A 22950-nucleotide genomic window follows, 5' to 3' on the forward strand; every position below is an offset into this window, starting at 1 on the left:
CTATATTATTGCAACGTTAAATTCTGTCTACAATCCATCACATAATTTTTAACAGATTTTGGATATAATTAGCCCTAAAACAATAATTTTATACGGCACTATATTTCGATTTGGGTTGATATTGATCTGGATGAACCCGATGAGTTTATCTATCTAATTCAATATAATACAAAACTTTTGAGTTGGGTTGAGTAATTGTGTTGATTTTTGTTCAACCTGACCAACAAAACCTAAAGTGGTTTGGGTATTGAATTTTGATTATGAATTTAAATTTTTATATTTATTTAAATAATTATTTGTATATCAATATTCAAATATAAATTTAAATAAATATTTTCTAATTCTAGACCATGTCGACATCCAGAGACTCCCAACCCAGGCAGGATCCAAAGCCCTAAACTTTGGGCTAAAGCTACTTGATCTAGCCCTTTGCCTAAACAAAATGTTTGCTAGTTAGTTCATGCTAAATTAACAAGGGATTTCTGCACACCAAAATTTCAGCGTTATATTATCCCCCTTGTCCAATCACTGGTCAATAGAAATTATGGCGCATACAAAGCCACTGCTAATCATTCATTCATATATGTTTAACACAGTTGACAAATTGATCAAATTAAAAGAATCCTGTAAGTTTCTGATATGCCCAAAATAAAACTGTTAAAATTAAAATATAACTAAAAACAGAACCTCCATAGAAAGGTCGAAGGAGCAAAAGATTAAAACTACAAAATAAGAAAAAAGAAGAAAGATACAAGGGACTAAAGACCAAAATTCAAGTGTTTAATGAGCAGATGTCTTCTTGAAATCAATCTTGTCAACCTTAACCTCTCCATCAATAAGTTCATATACATAGACCACAACACGCAGACCATCAATGTCCATGAGGACAAAACTTGGGTTCACATCATAAGTGATGCTGCTGTAGGCACCTGTTGCAGAACCTGGATTTATAACCACACCACCCTCATGTTTGTATGCTGTAAACTGATGGGTGTGACCTGTCACAAGGATGTCCACATCAAGTTGCCTCTGCAGCATTGCTAGTGAGTCCAGGTCTCCCCATGGAATAACCTTCAAACACATTAAGAACACAATCATCCCGTATCAATACATAATAATGCAGAAATTTAGGTTTTTATTTGACTGAATTAAGTTACATAACAACCCTATCCCTCGTGGAAGACAGCTAAATAAAAACAAATTCAAATTGTTCTATCTGATAAAATGTGAAAACATCATCAAAGAAGAGATGAAGAGACACTAGTTGAACACATACGCAAGCACCATAAAGGGCCACCATGAGATCAATCATCTAACTTAGGTTCAACTGTTCAAGGTGTTGCAAGGTAAGCTATAGGAACGACTTCAAATTCTTCCCAAAAGTTTGTTTTTCCTGTTGCCTTATTGTCTATAACTTTGATCAAGAAAATCCAAAGTACATTACCCTCTAATAGCCAAGAAAATCCTAAACCGTTTACTTGCGCATGCCCACAAATATCTATAAATGAAGCGGAAAAAAACAACAAAGAGTGAAAGAAAAATCAGACCTGATGACCATGACATAGTCCAAGCTTAAATTGACCAATGGTTAGTGTTTTAGTCTCTGGATATCTCGTCTCTTCATCGTACTCACCACGAGTTATATGCAAGTCTGGACAAAGAGTCTTCAAGTAGTCATGAACTTCCTAAGAATAATTTACAAAAAAAGTTAGCTTAGAAATCCAAGCATTAAAATTATAATATCACCAAATTCGAATACTAAAAAAGTATATATATATATATATTCTCACTTAATTCCACAACATACAACTTGATGAAAAAATTCCATTTTTAATAATATGAAAGAATCTTCACTTTGAGAGCTAATTCCCACAAACCATTTATGGAAATATTATAAATCCTATTAAAGTTTGATTCCAATTAGCATAACTGAAAGGAAACCCAGCTAATAAAGAACCAACAAAAGAAATTATAACTTATGTTTGGTAGAAAGTGTTAGAAAGTGAAAAGGAGGGAAATAAGTTACAAATACACTAAGCTTAGTCTAAATACATGAATGATTTCCTCTTTTCTCTCCAAACTGAAATTAGAAAAAGCTGCATGACATCGGCAGTTCATCCAAGCGAACAAGGCTTCAACTTCACAGTATAATCCTTTGGGTTCTGTGGTTCTTTGAATAGATATCAAGGGCAGGCTTCAAATCTTAGGATATTGTTGAGATATATAAAATCATTTATGTAACCTCACCCAACAGCTTAAGCTTTTGGGTTGAATTGGTTCTTTACATGGTATCAGAGCCTCGTGTCCCGGGTTCGATCCTCGTCGCCCCCCACTTTCTTTCAAGTGGAATTTCTTTGTTCGCACAGGTAGGTGAGCCTGTGCATTGTCCACCCTTCAAGCCCAGTAAGCTCTCGTGTGAGGGGGCGTGTTGAGATATATAAAATCATTATTGTAACCTCACCCAACAGCTTAAGCTTTTGGGTTGAATTGGTTCTTTACAAATGTGGGACTATATATCTCAACACGCCCTCTCACACGAGAGCCCATTGGGCTTGAAGAGTGGAAGATGCAACAGGCCCAGCCTACCTGTGCTAAGAAAGTCCACAAGAGAAAGTGGGGGGCGGCAAGGCTCTGATACCATGTTAAGAACCTTGGGATACACCACCCCAAAAGCTAGCTCAAAGGGTGGGAGTGCCCAAGACCTTATAAACTCCACATTAGTTGCACATACAACCAATGTGGGACTCTATATCTCAACAGATATAGTATTTAGTTTCAATACAAGGTAATTGTTAAGTCATCCAACTTTCAAGCTATGATTTCTGTAGGATATCTGATAGAGACTTCCAACCAAACACACAACCAACAACAGAGAGCAGGGGACTTGACCTGATAAACTGGATTCTGATATATTTATGGAATTCAAGAGACAATTACAAGCTAATGACAGTACAACAGTGACAACAATTACAATAAAAAGGGAAATTAACAAGAGCTGGGAAATGAAATAACAAGGCAGAGAAAGGTAAAAAGAATGTGAGACAATTGGAGAGGCCTCACTCTCTCCCAAGGTTCCACTTCCAATGCCAATTCCAAATGATTCCTTCTAGCACCCCCCTCCACTACACTTAACCAATTCCCCCGTAACTACCTTGCTCTCCCACGGCTCCATTCTGTTTTGCTTAGTCAGCACCCTCACATAGGCCAGGTTCTACGTAATCAGCATCTTCACTTGGGTCAACTTCTGTATTTGGGGCCCAAATCCTTCTATTTTTATTTCTACGGTACACTTTCGATGGTGGGTTTGTATCAATATCCTTGAACTTTTAGGAAAAATATCCCATCCCTAATTCATTGGGATCAATTCTGATATTTCACTTAATAAGAATCAATTTTGTAATTAGTGTCCGTGGAAGCATCCTCTATATATTGAAATCTGTATATATACAGAGTTTTTGTTTGGGATCAAGATCACATGATCCCAAATTCATCTAGCCATAGTCACGGCTGAAAATTAGACTGAGGAGCATCAAAGATATCTTGTGCAGTCATTATCAAGGATGAAAATACCCTCTGCAAAGCCCCAACCAACAAGGTGAGGCCACAAATCACTGCAAAAGCCACCTTCCAGTCATCCTTCTGAGCACCGTTACTAAAAACCCAGACATGCACCCTTACGCACCGGTCTATGCGTGCCTTCTCGTCGATGCGTGTATACCACGCGCCGCCTTCGTAAAACAGCACGCCGTTGGTCCCATTCTTCTCATCAGCTCCTCCCTATCTTGTTCTAAGCCTCAAAACTGCAACCGTAAGCCCTTTAGATACTGGATCAGATACCCCTTTTAATATCTTCCATGGCTTCCTTCGATAGCTCTTTTGCGATGTCCCTAGCTCTGAACTTGTAAATTGGAGAAAACTTGTTCTTTTAGATCACTAGTCACAAGCTGAGTGGGAAGAACTTTCTCCAGTGGCCCCAATCAGTCGCATTGGTCACATAAGGAAGGGGAAAGATGGGTTATCTCACCGGAAAAATCAAAGAACCTACTGAGAATGACCCAAGATACGAAAATTGGGAGATCAACAGCTCGATCATGAAGGCATGGCTGACGAATTCCATGGAATCACAAATTAGCCGCACATACTTATTCCTCAAAACTGCCAACAATAACTAGGATGCTTTCAAACAAAATTACTTGAACTTGGAAAATGCCTCTCATGCCTCTTATGTCAAGGAGGTTTGATTATTGACGAATATTATGATGAATTGAAAAAGTTGTGACAGGAATTAAATCTCTCCTATAAAGCTGACCTTGGAAGCCTGGAGGCTAATGAGATGAAAAGATTTTGATTTCATGGCTAGCCTCAATCGAGATCTTGATGAGGTGCGAGAAAGGGTACTAGGACAACAAACATTAGCTTCTGAGAGAAGCCTATAAAAGAAGAGTCATGCTTGGGAGAAAGAGTCATCAGCTCATATGAAAAAAAAAAGACAATTGACGTGTCTACTTTAAACATAAAAGGCACCCTTGATAATGCCTCCAGACACCAGAAATGGGATGGTCGGCCATAACCAGGACAACTGTTGGGATATTCATAGAAAACCATAAAATGGGAAGCCTAAGGGGAAAAATAGAAGTTAGGGATATCAAATTTCAATTGAAGACAAGGCAGAAGAAAATCAAGACCCCATTGAATCAGGTATAGTCTTCCTTGGTAGGGTTCAAATTGAACAACTTATGAACTTCTAAATCAAACCACTGGTACCCAACCTAGCATGGCAACCAGCAATCAGCCCACCAAGATACTGTCTTTCCTAATAATAGTAATACTCATTGGATACTTGACTTTAGGGCCTCTGATCACATGACAGGTAACTCGAGATCATTTTACTCCTATACCCTGTGTAATAGGTACTCCTGAGTAAAAATAACAGATTGAAGATTTTCCCAAATTGCTAGGAATGGGTCAACTAAACTCTTCGGGATGATTATGTTACACTCTGTTTTGCATGTCCCTCAATTAGCATGTAATCACATTTCTATTAGTAAAATGACTTTGAACTTAATTGTATTGCCAAGTTCTCAATAGATGATTTTGATAGGATACCACCTCTAAAGGTATATTCTAGAAGAAGCTGAGTCAGCAAGGCAGTTAGAAGCTGTTAAGATATATAAAACCATTAATGTAGCCTCACCCAACAGCTTAAGCTTTTGAGTTGAATTGGTTCTTTACAAGGTATCAGAGCCTCATGTCCCGGGTTCGATCCTCACCGCCCCCACTTTCTTTCTAGTGGAATTTCTTTATTCGCACAGTTAGGTGGGTCTGTGCATTGTCCACCCTTCAAACCCAGTGGGCTCTCGTGTGAGGGGGCGTGTTGAGATATATAAAACCATTAATGTAGCCTCACCCAACAGGTTTAGCTTTTGAGTTGAATTGGTTCTTTACAGAAGCAAATGAGTGGAAGGCAATTCTGTTAGTGTCACACATGAGAAGCAATACTGGAATGAAGGGAAAAAATTAGTATAAATAGGAAATAGTAGAAGGATGGAGGTATCTATTGGACTTGGGACTTTTGGGCACCTCTTAGGTGATTTGGGAGAGACTAGAGCCTCTCCAATTGCTCTAGAACTATCATTGTTATTTTCTGTTGAGATATATAGTCCCACATTGGTTGTATGTGCAACTAATGTGGAGTTTATAAGGCCTTGGACACTCCCACCCTTTGAGCTAGCTTTTGGGGTGGTGTATCCCAAGGTTCTTTACATGGTATCAGAGCCTCGTCGCCCCCCACTTTCTCTTGAGGAGTTTCTTAGCACAGGTAGGCTGAGCCTGTTGCATTGTTCACGCTTCAAGCCCAAAGGGCTTTCGTGTGAGGGGGCGTGTTGAGATATATAGTCCCACATTGGTTGTATGTGCAACTAATGTGGAGTTTATAAGGCCTTGGACACTCTCACCCTTTGAGCTAGCTTTTGGGGTGGTGTATCCCAAGGTTCTTTACATTTTCTCTTTTTTAATACTGTTAATTGTCTCTTCCATTATTGTCACTGTAATTTCCCATAACAACATATTGTTCTTGATTTGTTTCTGTATTGGAATTGTTGGTCTGTATCAATTGGTATCAGAGCTCTCCGATCTAGGGAGGGTTTTGAACCACATCAGTCAATCAAAAAAAAAAAAGAAAAAGAAAAGAAAAGAAGAAGTAGAAAAAGAAGATGGAATACAGATCTGAAGATTGGAGGAAAAGTGAGATGCAATTGGAAAATAGATTTGAAGAATGGAGAAAAAAAGAAAAGCAAGTTGAAGAAAATCATAAGGAGATACTTAGGCTCCTTGATGAACTTCTTGAGAAGACCAAGCAACTCTCTAGAGGGCGATCAACAAGAAGGAGCGACAAAAGATTTGAGAAGAACAAGACAAACGAAAATCTGAATCGATTTCAACCAGAAGCATTAGAGGATCCTTATAAAGCATTATACTCGCTTAAACAGAGCGGATCGGTGGCTGAGTTCAGACGCTAGTTCGAGAAGATGATCAGAGCTTTGCGATTTGAGGACGAAGAGCTGCTTAAAGGGGCATGGCTCAATGAAGTTAAGAGTAGCATTCGCGAAGAGTTGATGATGCACCCTGCTATCACTTTGTCGGAGATGATCAAATTCTCCTTGAAGATAGAGAAGAGGAACATGGCGTGGATGGAGGAGAGGCTGAATGCAGGGGGAAGGAATGGATCAAGTGGGCTTACAAAAAAAGATCAGGCCCAACGTTATAATGCTAGCCCATATGAAGGCAGGGCTTGGGGGTTTAACGGGTCAGGCTCTGTTAACCAAACGATTTCGGGTCGAGTTAATATACAACCCAACTCAATGAATTCTAAGGTGTCGAGTTACCAAAATGTTAGGGCAACGAACAAAGAGAATCCAAAGGGGGAAGCAGCGAAGGGAACCACCAACACCGACAATCACGTCGACGACGGCGGCCACCCAACCAAAAGCCAGGCAAGCAGCAGTCATGACAGAGAGGAAGAACGAGAGAGGAACGACGAAGAAGAACAGTCGCAGATGAAGAAGGATGTGCAAGAGACGGTGTCGACACAGCCATTGAATTTCAATCTTCATGAGTATAAAGAGTCTCCGAAGGTGGTGCAGGAAGTGGCAACGACACACCGACAGGACAAGGTGATCAACCCACCACCGGAACTTGAACCTTCATGCGAGAGGTCTTCGTGGCTGCTGTATACACATGTAACAGGGGAAGAGCAATGTGCTAGGTCAAAAATAGTATCAAAAGACTTAGGCCCATTCATGGTTTGACCAAACAGGTCAGGCCCAATTTAGCCTTAATTTTGCATTGTGTTTTTTACCTCACTCTATAGTGATATCGCATCCGTTGTATGTGTATCTGTCGTTTGAATGTCAAACCCATGAAGTACCGACTTTAATTATGGGGTGGGCCTTTAAGGCCATGACTGTGTCTGGCCTAATAAAACCCAAATGTCTTACTTGGTGCCCATCAAGTCAGAAAGGCATCATTATGGGGCTGGATTCCACATCAAAGCAGCATAATTCCACCCTTCGAGTCTCTCTCATCTTGTCCAAGACACTACGACTCAAAGGCGTGTGCATAGACGATGACAACAACGACGACTTCTCTAGTTCCGATTATGATGATGGTAATGGGGGAGCGGTTGTTCGGCTATCAACTACTTCAGTTTGTTTGGGAACAACTTCGGTTGGAGAGTCCATTGAGAAATCTATGCAGAAAAATGAAGAAAGTGGGATAAAAAAAGAAGCAAAAAATCAAACAAATACTCTAGTAAAATAGAAATTGTATATTGTGGTGAAACTTCTGTGTTGCTCTCAGATTTCTGTTGGGTTGAAAATAAATCTGGTCTTTGAGGATGGTGATATTGCATTTAATTGGGCTGATGGGAGGGTGCCTACTGTTGGACCCAAGCAATTTATATAGCTGTTCACGAGGATATACACGGCACTCATGGTGTTGCATTTGCTGGATTAGTGGGAACTTTAAGAGCCCAAGGACGATCATTGTATCATTTTGTGAACCAAAATATACTCGTACAAGGTAATGCATTTGAGGTCCGTGGAGAATTTATTGATTTTGTTGACATGGATCATTGGGACTGTAGCTGCAAGGGTTGTAAATGCAAGGGACTTGGCCACAAAGAAGGGCAATGGGATCCCGGTATTTCCTTACACATCAGTTGGTCCCTATAATTTAAGCAGTGGGACCCAGTGGGGTCTTAGTTGACTGAACTGCACCTTGAGGACAAGGTGCTTAAAAAGGGGGGGAGTATTGATAGGATACCACCTCTAAAGGTATATTCTAGAAGAAGTTGAGTCAACAAGGCAGTTAGAAGCAAATACGAGTGGAAGGCAATTCTGTTAGTGTCACACGTGAGAAGTAATACTAGAATGAAGGGAAAGAATTAGTATAAATAGGAAATAGTAGAAGGATGGAGGTATCTTTTGGACTTGGGACTTTTGGGCACCTCTTAGGTGATTTGGGAGAGCTAGAGCCTCTCCCATTGTTGTGAAAACGTCATCTCAAAAGGTAGAAACGTCCGTTTCTACGTTTTTTGACCAAAAATCGTGTTTGAACGGTGGTAGAAACGGAATTTGGGTAAAAACGCTTGAAACGCCGAGTTGACTCGGCGAGTTTACTGAGTTGACTCAGTAATAAAAAAAAGAAAGAAATCTCCTACCATGTCCGGCAGGGCAGTCTCGGAACTTTCCCTTCATCATCTCCTCCGTCCGTCGACCCCAACCAAGCATACATGGCGTTAGTGTTTCCGTCTGCTTCGCCGTCAAATGAGTTCGTATTCTGACCCCACGATAATTGTTGCTCCAAAGTCATCAAGTTAAGGTTTTTGAAGGGCACGTGACTCAAAGGATGTCCGTTATGCCGTCTAGGAGAGATGGTCAGCTCATCTTTCTCCATAAGTGGGAAGGGTGAGAAGAGGTATAGAAATGGAGAAGAAAGAGAGGCTTTGTGGCATTCCTGATTGATATTTGTAACTGGGGTTTCAATTTTTTACATTTTCTTTTTAATATTGCTTAAAGTCGACGCATAAAAATTTTAAATTATTAAATAACATAAGCAAAGTAACTTTATTTGATTGAATTAACCATTAGTGATATATTAAAAATAGTAATAACAAAAATAGTCACTCAATAATAATAAAAATATTACAAAAATATCAAAGAAAATATTGCTAATAATGTTTTCACTATATTAATCTTCTTCACATTTATTAATACCGTAGTTATAGCTTAAAAAAATACTTCATTGATTTATTAAAATGATATATAAAAATGAATAAAGGATATATTTAAAAATAATAGATAAAAACTGAAAAGGATTGTAGAAAATCAGAATTCAAACATGTTTCCGTTTTTATTTCCTATTAAATAGGATTGATTATGATTGATTAGGATTGATTGTGATTGATTAGGATTGATTAGTCATCGCTTAGTCATTCTTAGCGATTCTTTCTTGTATAAATACTCACTCATGTAAATTATTCAAGATCTATATACAAAAACTTCTTTTCAATATGGTATCAGAGCGGGTTTGTTCCTACCCTAATTCACATCTGAAATAACCATCCAAACACTTCCATCACCGTCAAACACCTCCTAAACACCTCCTTGAATCTGTCCAACATAGAAACCTAGTCTACTGACCTCCGATCAAGAAAGTGAGGTAACCATTCGACTCAGAAGGATCCGACGAGTCGACCGCCGCTGGACCCATCGCCGTCAACCGCCGCACGCGCCGCCACGCGCCGTCACACGCGCCGCCTTCCCAACGTCTTTTTCCGCCGCGACTTGCACAGACCTTCTCGTCGGCTTCTCCCCTTCCTGTTCCAGAGGTCAGATCAAAAATTTACAAAACTTGATTTTTCATCAACGGTCAACCCTTCTCTTTCTATTCATGGCTTCCTCAAAACACTCTTCCGCCTCCTCATCACCCCTTCCTAAGGCCACTAGTCATGTGGTCCAGCAAGGTACAACTTTCCATATTGATAGTCAAAATCATTGGATCCTTGATTCTGGAGCCTCTGATCATATGACAGGTAATCTTGGCTTGTTTTGTTCATACAATCCATATTCTGAACCTTCTCGGGTCAAGATCGCCGATGGCAGTTTTTCCCAGATTGCGGGACACGGAACCATTAAACTTTCTGAGCTGATTACTTTGACATCAGTTCTTTATGTTCCTTCTCTGACTTGTAATCTCATTTCCATTAGCAAGCTCACCTCTGAGTTGCATTGCTTTGCTAAATTCTTTCCACATGGTTGTGTTTTTCAGGAACAGGACTCGGAGAGGATGATTGGCAGTGCTAGAGAGGATGGTGGACTTTACTACTTTGAGGAGGATGTGACTCATGAAGCTGTTTTCGTAGAAAAAAACTCTATGTTTCCTTTTGATTCATGTAATGATGTTATGCTGTGGCATCGTAGGCTAGGCCATCCAAATTTTATTTATCTTCAGAAGTTGTTGCCAAACTTATTTATTAATAAAAATCCAAGTTTGTTTTCTTGTGATATTTGTCAACTTGCCAAGCATACTCGTGCTCATTATCCTTCTAAAGTTCACCATGACTCTTCCCCATTTTCCTTAATTCATAGTGACATATGGGGTCCAGCCCGTGTTAAAAATATTTCAGGTACTCGATGGTTCATTACCTTCATTGATGACCATTCTCGAGTCTGTTGGGTGTATCTTCTAAAGGATAAGTCCGATGCTGCATCCGTGTTTAAAAGATTTCATGCCATGGTTCAAACCCAATTCCAAGTTGCTATACAAATTCTTCGTACAGATAATGGCAAAGAGTATTTTAACTCTATTCTTAGAGAATATCTTTCCCAACATGGCATCCTTCACCATAGCTCGTGTCTTGACACACCCCAACAAAACGGAGTTGCGGAAAGAAAAAACCGACATCTCCTTGAAGTTGCTCGGGCTCTTATGTTTACCACGAGTGTTCCTAAATATCTTTGGGGAGAGGCAGTTCTCACTGCCTCGTATCTGATAAATCGAATGCCATCTCGCATTCTAAAATTTCAGTCTCCTCTTTCTAGTCTTGTTCGTATCTTCCCTTCCTTCCGAGGTGTCTCCTCCTTACCTCTCAAGTTATTTGGTTGCGTTGTATTTATCCATATTCCCTCCCATCAACGGTCTAAGCTTGATCCTAAGTCTCTTCAGTGTGTCTTTATTGGTTATTCTCCTACTCAACGTGGCTATAAATGTTATTGTAGAATATGTAGAATATTCTAGATAGTATTTATTGATGTAGTTGGTAGTTGTATATTTAGTTGGTAGTTGTATATTCATTGATGTAGTTGGTGGTTGTATATTTATTAAAGTAGTTGAGGTAGTTGTATGTACTCAATATGAAAAGGACCCATTGGGTCTCTCAATGAATCAAGAAAGTATTATTCAGATAAAACACTTCTTCCACTTCTTCTTTTCTTCATGGTATCAGAGCTGGTTATATTCCAGTCTCTTCCCCGTTCTGATTTAATTTTAAGTCATTTTCCTATTCCTTTTTTTTTCGTTTTAGCCACTGCCCAAGCCAGAATCCTTACCTAGACACCTCCAACCACGAAACCAAGGCCACCATTAGGTTCAGAACAAGATTCTGAGCCAGCCCACAGAAGACCCGTAGCAATACTGTTCATTACTGTAGCAGTACTGTTCATTACTGTAGCAGTACTGTTCATTACTGTAGCAATTACTGTTTCACTGTAGCCAAGATTGCTCTCATTGTATTTGGAGGAACTTTTTTCCGGGAACCTGTTGTTAGAAAACCATTGACGTTGAAAATTTTGAAAATTCGTCTTTTCAGAAATTGATGTCTCAACCTGCTGAGGCAACTAGTCATGTTGCTCAAAAAGGTATGGCATTCCATGTTGAACGTAGTAATCGTTGGATCCTTGATTCAGGGGCCTCTGATCACATGACAGGTAATGCAACCTTATTTTTCTCTTATACCCCTTACTATTACCCGTCACGAATAAGAACAGCTGATGGGAATTTCTCCACTATTGCGGGAAAGGGATCCATTAAACTTTCTGAGCATATTATTTTGAACTCAGTACTTCATGTTCCCTCTCTTACTTGTAATCTCATCTCTATTAGCAAACTTACTACTGAGTTGCATTGTGTTGCTAAGTTCTCTGCAAATGCTTGTATCTTTCAAGAACAGGACTCGGGAATGATGATTGGCAGTGCTAGAGAGGAAGAAGGGCTATACTATTTTACAAATGTTCATTGTGAAAAGAGGATTTTTTCGAACCACTCTCTATGTTTATCAGATGACTGTAATGATGTTTTGTTATGGCATCGTAGGTTGGGACACCCAAATTTTGTTTATCTCCAGAAGTTATTGCCGAACTTATTTATCAATAAAAAGCCAAGTTCCCTTCTTTGTGATATTTGTCAGCTTGCAAAGCACTCTCGTGTCACTTATTCTCCTAAGAAATATCATGAATCTTCTCCCTTTACATTGATTCATAGTGATATTTGGGGACCTGCTCGTGAAAAAAATGTCTCAGGTGCTCGTTGGTTTATTACTTTCATTGATGATCATTCTAGGGTATGTTGGGTATATCTCTTAAAAGATAAGTCTGAGGCAGCATCCACTTTTAAAAACTTTCATGCTATGATTCAAACTCAATTTCAGACTTCTATCAAAATTCTGCGAACAGACAATGGTACTGAATATTTTAATTCAGTTCTTGGAGATTACCTAAACCAGCATGGAATTATTCATCAAAGTTCTTGTCCTAACACCCCTCAACAAAATGGGGTGGCTGAAAGGAAAAATAGACATCTAATTGAAGTTGCTCGAGCTCTTTTATTCACGATGCTTGTCCCTAAATATCTGTGGGGGGAAGCCGTCTTGACAGCCTGTTATCTCATTAATCGGATGCCTTCTCGAGTACTAAATTTTCATTCTCCTTTATCCTGTCTTACTAAATCTTTTCCCTCTTTCAGTTCTCTTTCTTCTCTTCCTCCCAAAATATTTGGCTGTGTGGTTTTTGTGCATATTCCTCCACATCAAAGGTCCAAACTTGACCCTAAATCCATCAGATGTGTCTTCATAGGATATTCCCCTAATCAAAAAGGTTATAAGTGTTACTCACCTTCTCTCCGTAAGGTTTTTGTTTCCATGGATGTTACCTTTTATGAGACACAATCCTTTTTTTCCCCGACTTCTCTTCAGGGGGAGTCTATTGGTATTGGTATGGATGAAGATAAGCCTGGGAAACCAAATGATGTTGCTGTCTTACCTTGGCCTTTGGAAACAAGTGGAGTTATTGGGAAGGAAACAGGGGGAGCAACTATACCTGAATCTAATGATCCTCCTTGTGATCCTCCTGGTAAATGGGGAAAATTTTACAGCGGGAGCAAAACACATGAAGATACTCTAGACTGCCAGGATCCTGACTCGAGTCCTTGTTCCAGCAACCCACTTGAATGTACTAGTACAACCAACGTTGATATGCCTAATGCTCTTCGGAAAGGTACTAGATCTTGCACTGCTCATCCTATTTCCCATTATATCTCATATGAAAAGTTGTCTCCAGGTTTTCGTGCTTTCAACACTATGTTAGATAGTACCAGGATACCCAAAAATATCCAAGAAGCACTTGATGACCCAAAATGGAGGAATGCAGTATTAGAAGAAATGGATGCACTTACAAAAAATGGAACATGGGAGTTTGTGACATTACCTAAAGGAAAGAAAACTGTTGGTTGCAAGTGGGTGTTCACAATAAAATTCAATGCAGACAATAGCATCAATAGGTATAAGGCCAGATTAGTTGCTAAGGGATTTACTCAGACTCATGGGATAGATTATCAGGAGACATTTGCTCCTGTTGCCAAACTTAACACTATCCGCTTTCTGCTATCTCTTGCCGCCAACCTTGATTGGCCATTGCAACAGTTAGATGTTAAGAATGTCTTCTTGAATGGTGATCTCCATGAGGAAGTTTACATGGATCCACCTCCTGGTTTTGAAAAAGGGGATGGTTCTGTGTGCAAGTTGCAGAAGTCTCTCTATGGACTTAAACAATCTCCCAGAGAATGGTTTGGGAAATTTACTCAAGCTGTTAAGGGAAGAGGGTTCACCCAAGCTCAGACTGATCACACTTTATTTTTTAAACACTCCGACAAAGGAAGAATTGCTATTCTAATCGTTTATGTTGATGACATAATTGTCACTGGTAATGATAGCTAGGAGATAACCTCTTTAAAAAAATGTTTAGCTGACCAGTTTGAACTAAAAGATCTTGGATCTCTCAAATATTTCCTTGGCATGGAAATTGCTCGGAGTAAGGAAGGAATTTCTTTAACTCAGAAAAAATACATTCTAGACCTGTTGCAAGAAACAGGTATGCTTGGGTGCAAGCCGGCAGAGACTCCAATTGAAGCTAATATCAAGATGGGAGTTGAGGACGGGGAAGATGTTGATAGGGAGCAGTACCAGAGACTAGTGGGAAAATTAATCTATTTGTCTCACACTCGTCCTGATATTGCTTTTGCTGTGAGCATGGTTAGCCAATTCATGCATTCTCCTAAGGAAAAACACCTTAGTGTTGTTTATAGAATTCTCAAATACCTCAAAAATACCCCTGGTCGAGGAATTTTCTTTAAAAAGGGGCACAAAAGGATGATTGAAATCTATACAGATGCAGACTGGGCTGGCTCTGCAATGGACCGAAGATCTACTTCAGGATATTGTACTTATGTCTGGGGAAACCTTGTGACCTGGAGAAGTAAGAAACAAACTGTTGTAGCAAGAAGCAGTGCAGAAGCGGAATTTCGGGCTCTAGCCCATGGTATTTGTGAAGGAATTTGGTTACGAAGGCTTCTGGAGGAGCTGAAGATCTCTTATTCCCTACCTATCAGATTATATTGTGATAATAAGGCTGCTGTCAGCATTGCTCAAAATCCTGTTCATTATGACAGAACAAAACATGTGGAAGTTGATCGTCACTTTATCAAAGAGAAATTAGAAGACGGTAGTGTATGCTTGACATATATACCTACCAAGGAACAGACGGCGGATATCCTCACCAAAGGATTACTTAAGCCAACCTTTGAGAATTTGATCAGCAAGTTGGGAATGATCAATATATATCTCCCAACTTGAGGGGGAGTGTAGAATATGTAGAATATTCTAGATAGTATTTATTGATGTAGTTGGTAGTTGTATATTTAGTTGGTAGTTGTATATTTATTGATGTAGTTGGTGGTTGTATATTTATTAAAGTAGTTGAGGTAGTTGTATGTACTCAATATAAAAAGGACCCATTGGGTCTCTCAATGAATCAAGAAAGTATTATTTAGATAAAACACTTCTTCCACTTCTTCTTTTCTTCAGTTATTCACCCTCTCTTCGTAAGGTCTTTGTCTCTATGGATGTCACTTTTTCTGAGAATGACTTTTTCTTCCCCTCGACTTCTCTTCAGGGGGAGTCTATAGGAGTAGATGAAGATCAGTCATGGGAACCTACTGATGCCACGGTATTACCTCTACTTTTGGAAACAGGGGGAGCTACAGAATCCTCACCATCAAGAGCCTCCTCAAAATGGGGACAAGTTTATAGCAGGCGAAAGCCTCCTCAAAGTGTGAATAACCCAGAGCCTCTACACTGCCAGGATTTTGAACCATGTTCTAGTTCCAGCACCCCAATACTTGAGTGTCATGGTGAAAATGATCTACACTTGCCCATTGCTCTCAGAAAAGGTACTCGATCTTGTACTACTCATCCTATTTCTAATCATATTTCATATGGAAAGTTGTCCCCAGGGTTTCGTGCTTTCAATACTATGTTGGATAGTACAAAGATACCGAGAAATATACATGAGGCTCTCAATGATCAAAAATGGAGGGATGCTGTCTTTGAAGAAATGAATGCTTTAGAAAGAAATGGAACTTGGGAGATAGTGACCCTACCCAAAGGAAAACAGGAAGTAGGATGCAAATGGGTGTTTACAATAAAATTCAATGCAGATAATAGCATCAACAGATACAAGGCAAGATTGGTTGCAAAGGGTTTCACTCAGATTCATGGGATAGATTATCATGAGACTTTTGCTCCGGTTGCTAAAGTCAATACCATCCGAGTTCTCTTATCTCTTGCTGCCAATCTAGATTGGCCTCTGCAACAGTTAGATGTGAAGAATGCATTCCTAAATGGTGACTTACATGAAGAAGTCTATATGGATCCTCCACCTGGTTTTGAAAAGGGAAATGGATCAGTGTGTAAACTAAAAAGGTCTCTATATGGATTGAAACAATCTCCCAGAGAATGGTTCGACAAATTCACACAAGCAGTCAAAAGAAGAGGCTTCATTCAAGCACAGACTGATCATACTCTCTTCCACAAACACTCTAAGGATGGTAAAATTGCTATTCTTATTGTATATGTAGATGATATAATTCTTACAGGTGATGATATTGAGGAATTGAACACCTTGAAGAAATTTCTAGCAGCTCAATTTGAACTCAAAGACCTTGGCACTCTCAAATATTTCCTTGGTATGGAAGTTGCTAGGAGCAAAACAGGCATCACTCTAACACAAAAGAAATATGTTCTAGATCTTTTGTTGGAAACAGGAATGTTAGGGTGTAAACCTGCTGAGACACCTGTGGAACCTAATACCAAGTTAGGTATTGAAGATGGGAATGAGGTGGATAAAGAACAATATCAGCGATTGGTTGGTAAACTAATCTACTTATCTCATACGCGTCCTGACATTGCCTTTGCGGTGAGTATGATTAGTCAATTCATGCACTCACCCAAGGAGAAACATCTTAGTGCAGTCTATAGGGTGCTTAGATACCTCAAGAATACTCCAGGAAGAGGATTATTCTTTAAAAAGGGGTATAAAAGGACAATTGAAATCTACACTGATGCAGATTGGGCAGGCTCATTAGTAGACAGGAGATCTACCTCAAGCTATTGCACCTATGTGTGGGGAAATCTTGTTACTTGGAGAAGCAAAAAGCAAACAGTGGTTGCAAGAAGTAGTGCTGAAGCAGAATTTCGAGCTTTAGCTCATGGAGTTTGTGAAGGAATCTGGTTGAGAAGACTTCTTCAAGAGTTGAAGATTTCATATTCCCTACCAATAAAACTATATTGCGACAACAAGGCAGCTGTTAGCATTGCTCAAAATCCTGTGCATCATGATCGAACAAAGCACGTGGAAGTTGATCGTCACTTCATCAAAGAAAAATTAAATGATGGAAGTGTGCGTTTGATATATGTTCCAACCAAAGAGCAAACGGCAGATATCCTTACCAAGGGCCTACACCGTCCAGCATTCGAAGACTTGATTGGCAAGTTGGGAATGATCAATATTTACCTCCCAACTTGAGGGGGAGTGTAGAAAATCAGAATTCAAACATGTTTCCGTTTTTATTTCCTATTAATTAGGATTGATTATGATTGATTAGGATTGATTGTGATTGATTAGAATTGATTGTGATTAGGATTGATTAGTCATCGCTTAGTCATTCTTAGTGATTCTTTCTTGTATAAATACTCACTCATGTAAATTATTCAAGATCTATATACAAAAACTTCTTTTCAATAAGGATAATTATTAATATGGTCAAACTAATGAAATGATGTCTTAATACAAAAATTAACTTTAAACTAAAATGTATTATATTTGTGATAACTTATGTATTGGTATGTTTTGGTTTTATATATATTGGATATGTTTTTTTTGTACATAGTAAACTCTTACGTTTCGTTTACGTTTTTCGATTTTACGTTTCTGCTCACCCCTACCGTTTCTACGTAGACACTACGTTTTAACAACATTGGCCTCTCCAATTGCTCTAGAACTATCATTGTTATTTTCTCTTTTTTATTACTGTTAATTGTCTCTTCCATTATTGTCACTGTAATTTCCCATAGCAACATACTGTTCTTGATTTGTTTCTGTATTGGAATTGTTGGTCTGTATCAGATCAGATTTCCTACAAGAGGAATTGAAGAGGATGATTGGCACTGTAGAGAGGAAGAACTTTTTTTTTTTGGTAAACAGAGAGGAAGAACTTTATTACTATGCGAAAGTGGATTTAAGAAAGATATTTACTACTTTGAAAGCTCAAATTTCAGAACTGACAAGTGCTAGAAATAGGGAGTTCCTTCATAATTTCCAGCAATTTTTTTTATCTGATCCACATTTACCAAAAGCAGTGGAATGATCATACGGTTTCTTTCTCTTAATCCCGACCAAATCTCTAAACCAGATATTTTATGACAGATAAAAATATGGATCTCACACTAAAAACACAACTAACTGCAGCGAGGTCATGCTAAATGCAAAATGCTAAACTAAACTATTTTCTAGTAAGTTACTTGGAACATGTTGTTCAACTTTCTCTCAACAATAAGTTTGCAAAACGTACAATAAGTCAATTAAATCTCAGACTCTTACCAATCTTATTTAGGAGTAAATCTTCATCACTATACTCCTTTACTAAAACTAGAAACAAGTGGGACACATATGACATTTATAATAAAGAAATGGGTAGAGTAAATGCACTTAGATGACTCTTTTTCCTAACTTTAATAGGTGATGCACTCAATGTTCAGTACTACGGTAGTGCGGAAAATATTGTGATTGAAGCTATTGCTTTCAGGCATCTGCACATATTGTGCCCTAGTAAATGAATAAACAATTTATTTAAGGGATATGATTAATTTATACTGGTGTAAGAATAAGAAGTTTTACATCCAATCTTGACCATTGATATGCTTGCATCTAACAGCTCACATATCTAATAAATTAGAGCCGTTAGATATAAATGGGATCAACGGTCAAGATTGAAAGTGTAACTTACACTGATGTAAAATGATCTTGTCCTTTTATTTAAATAGGAGCAATCACTGAAAAGAGCAAACCCTTAAATCTAATCAGCAACAATAACAACTAAAGCCGTTTCCACTAGGTGGGGTTAGTTACATGAATCAAATGACACCATTGTGCTCTATAAGAAAGTAAAACTCAAGAAAGGTCATTTAGATTTAAGTCTTTTTAATAGTTTCTATTATAGTTTTTCTTGGTCTACTCTGCACCTCTATTTATTGGGTTTCCCTCCATCTAATCAAACCTTCTAAGGCTTCTATTGGTCTTCTTCTCACAGTAGAAATCACCTTAAGCAAGATTCTATCAGTTTTTTCTCAATAGGAGCTATCCCTACTTTCTTACAATATATTCATTCATGATTTGCACATCCACTCATCCACTGCAAAACTCTCATCTCTGCAACATTTATCTTATGCTTTTGTTCACACTTTTTCCTTTATGCTGGATTGGCACCTTTTGATTACAAAGAAAGCATCACTGATCTTAAGGGAGGCAATCAAACAAGCCTAGATGCATTAAATATAATGTATATTATGTTAAAAAATATTGTCATGAAATGGGATAAGCCCGTGAAAAACCTTTCAAACTCAGTTTTTGAAAGTAAAGGATATTGCATATTGTAGAAAAAGTCCAGGGGTACTGCAGGCCCCCACCATGGTTACACCACTAATCACAAGGACAATTACTAACCTTCCGTATGTATAGGCATCCAAGATTTCCCAATTTCAAAAATTGTTCAAAAGTCATTGGTTTTCTACCCAACTACCACTTCATTGACACTTTATGAAACAATAGATCAAAGATTTCTCATGGCATTCCTTAAAAAAAAAAATAAGTACTAATGCATCAGATTTGTCATCTCTCATTTATTTTTCCTTTCCCTCAATCTTTTCTTGCTTTTTATTAGGGTTCATCAATTGCTGACCCTAACTAGTGTGGGAAAAAAGTGACGTTGATGTTGAACCAATAAAGGCTTAAATTCTAATAGGAGTCAGCCTCTCCTAATGAACTCAAACGCTACAAGTACAAGATTCAAGAGAAAAGCACTTCACTTCATAGAAAATAAAAGGAAAGAATGCAAGACAAGCAAACAATGGCCCTTCAAAACCCTGTGGCCCTTTGTTGCCTCATAATATAGAAGTTGAAAAATATATAAAAGAGGTGATCCATTGTACTCCAAAAATGTAACATAGAAACATTCAAATTGGATCAGTATTATTTGCTACAGTAAGGCGGAAAATTATACATACTTTGATACATAAATTTCCAGTGCAAATAATATGCTGGATCTTGCCAGGGACAAGCATGGATTTGAACTTCGCAGGCAGATCAGGTGCCCTGTGGGGCACATGCAAATCACCCAGGGCCAAGACCAGCACCATCCTCAACAATAAAAAACTGAAAGCCCAATTAGGGAACCTGAAGAAACAAAGTATTACCCATGAACATAGTAATAGTGACTTACTTCAAAAGAATTTATACTGCACAATATATGAAATTAAGTATAAATATATTACTTGAATTTCAGGGAAGAAATCCGACCGGAAGAATTTGTGTCTATAACAGACCATACATAGTCTCTCTATATATTAGTGTGGATATTAATTATAGTGATTCAATCCCTTGTAAAATTAATCCTAACTGATTCTACAGTATATATGTAATATCCTACGATATTCTAATAAGATATTCTAACAATATTAAACACAATACACAGTACCAAATGTTGTCATTAGATTCATAGAAGCTGAATTGTCAATCAGGTCCACAATTTCCTCAAATCTCTCATCAACCAATAACCTTCCCAATCTTTTCTTTTTTTATTTTATATAGATAACTTCTACCCAAATCCCCACTCATGACTCACCCCAAGTACTTGAGCTATGACCAGGAAGAAGGCGGCTGACCAGAACACCAGCTCTGTTAGGGCTGATTTTAAAGGATTTGGCTCTTCTAAAGTGAGGGATGCACTTTAGGGCGAAAAGTGCAGTTATAATCGTTGATTGAAGAATCAACAGCTGAGATTGTGATAAAATACATGCACATGTAGAATAAACTATGCTGTTAAAATCCACTCCCTTGATGTTCTCATCAATGATCATAACTCCTAATTTTTCCCTCTAAAGACCACCCTTCACTTTAGAGGAGCCAAATCCATTTTTATAAATCATTTTTTTCTATATATTTTTTGTCTACAATAGATTTAATCCTAAGGATTTTACCTTACATCAATTAGGTTAACAAATTTGAATTTGACCCATATTAGTTATGGCAGCACATAGAACAAGAGTTCTTAGGCTTACCCAAGCTCAAAAAAATAAAAAATAAAAAGATACAAAACACATTGTGCAACTTATGCAAAAGTGAGAAATCTGCAAGAAATCAAGTGGAATCTTGTGTGATGATTCCAAAAGGTGACCACAATCCAAATTGTAAAGAACATTCAGTAAGGTTGACTAGAGGATGAATTTGAAGATGGAGATGATGGAAAAATACTTTTATGGTACTGAGCCCACTAATCAAGGGGAACATGGTGGAATGGAAGAAACTACTGATTATTAGCAGAAACTTTTTGTCTAATTTCCTGGTTGTTAACCAGAGACCGGACCTCTTTTGGCTGTGTTCAGAACTCTCAGCCCATCCTATTCTCTCTCTATGTTTCTTGTCTGCTACGGATTTAATCATCCAGCTTTGATCCTACATCAGTTTCACTAAACTTCCCCCAGCAGTCCACTTCAGCAATTTGCCATTTAGCTTTGTAAAAGAATAAGAAACTCAAACATGTCATTCACAAATACATCTTTGTTTATGCTTCTAACACTCAATTTGGTCATACTTCAGGTTAGGGAGGGAATTCAGAACCAAGTGTCTGGCAACCCAATTTATGCTTTGCTACCACCAGATACATTTGCTGCACTAATGTTGCTCGCAACCCAACCTGTACCTTCACCTGAGTAAGCTAAAAGGGAAGGGATATTTGGAGAACAAAAATTATGATTTTAGTCAAACCCTTTAACACAGTTTCAGTATAGATTTATGCTCCTCCAAAGCCATCATGCTAGAAAAGCTTTTCCTATATATATACCAAAGTCTAAGCTCCTTGCAAAATGAAAATGTTATTTTACTTTCTACTTTTATTTGGTTACAAATGGAATATTTTTATGACTCGGATTTAGGCATGACTGAATAGTTGTTAATTTCTTTTATTTCCTTTTTGTGTAAGGTTTTTCAACAAATTTCATAATCCAACCTAATCTTTTTTTAAAAAAACAAACAAAACGTATATTAATCAAATGGATACAAACACTATTAATAAGATCGGGATTGCATCTTAAATTGAGTGTGGGGCAGTTGCAGGCGCAAACAATTCGAGGAATTAAGACCCACCCACGAATTGAAAGATGAAAATTTCTGCAACAGTGTTAGGGAATTCGAACGATAAAGAATATCGAAATTCAAATTGGAGAATTGCACTACTTAATAGGCCAAATCCATCCCAAACCAAATATGAAAAATCGTTCAAATTTTCCAATAAACAACGAAATCGAAACAAATAGGGCATTTGACAATTTAAGCTCTCAAAACAAAAATCAAAACTCCAACTTTATTTCTTCAAAGATCGCATCAATCCCCCCCACCCCCACCCCCCGCCAAAAAAAAAGAGGGTTTTTTTTTGCTTCAAAATGAAAATGGTATCCAATCAAAGGGGGGAAATCAATCCCCAGCAAGATGAACAAAACAAATTACCCAGATTAAAAAATTCAAAAAAAAAAAAAATTGATTGAACCTGAGGCCAGGTGGAGCTGTGGGGACCACACGCCACCGTGATGATCGGTGGTGGCAGCGGCGGTGAGATGAGGGTGACCGGAAGAATAAAACGGAAGCCCAAAATGAAGAATTTGGAAAAGCAGTTGCTTGGTGGGTTATGGCAAAACAATACTATTTCAGAAGAGTATTAGCTTCGAGGATTGTAAGTAATGAAGAAATACTTTTTTTTTTTTTTATAACAATGAAGAAATACTTTAACTAA

At 38.2% G+C, this 22950-nt stretch overlaps 1 protein-coding gene across 1 annotated transcript; it reads right to left on the bottom strand.

Moving 5' to 3' along the window:
* Positions 1-565: 565 nt before the first annotated feature.
* On the bottom strand, positions 566-22906 carry LOC133284616 (vacuolar protein sorting-associated protein 29). Its single transcript, XM_061481674.1, has 4 exons — positions 22708-22906; positions 20171-20339; positions 1548-1685; positions 566-1071 (listed from the first exon to the last, which is right to left on the bottom strand). The coding sequence occupies exons 2-4, from the start codon at positions 20300-20302 to the stop codon at positions 781-783; spliced, it is 561 nt and encodes a 186-aa protein (XP_061337658.1). The 5' UTR covers positions 20303-20339; positions 22708-22906; the 3' UTR covers positions 566-780.
* Between the last annotated feature and the right edge of the window lie 44 nt (positions 22907-22950).

This window comes from Gastrolobium bilobum, unplaced genomic scaffold (assembly GCF_033153095.1).
Source record: "Gastrolobium bilobum isolate Gb01-03AN ecotype WA unplaced genomic scaffold, APGP_CSIRO_Gbil_v1 utg30268, whole genome shotgun sequence".
Taxonomy (NCBI): Eukaryota; Viridiplantae; Streptophyta; class Magnoliopsida; order Fabales; family Fabaceae; genus Gastrolobium; species Gastrolobium bilobum.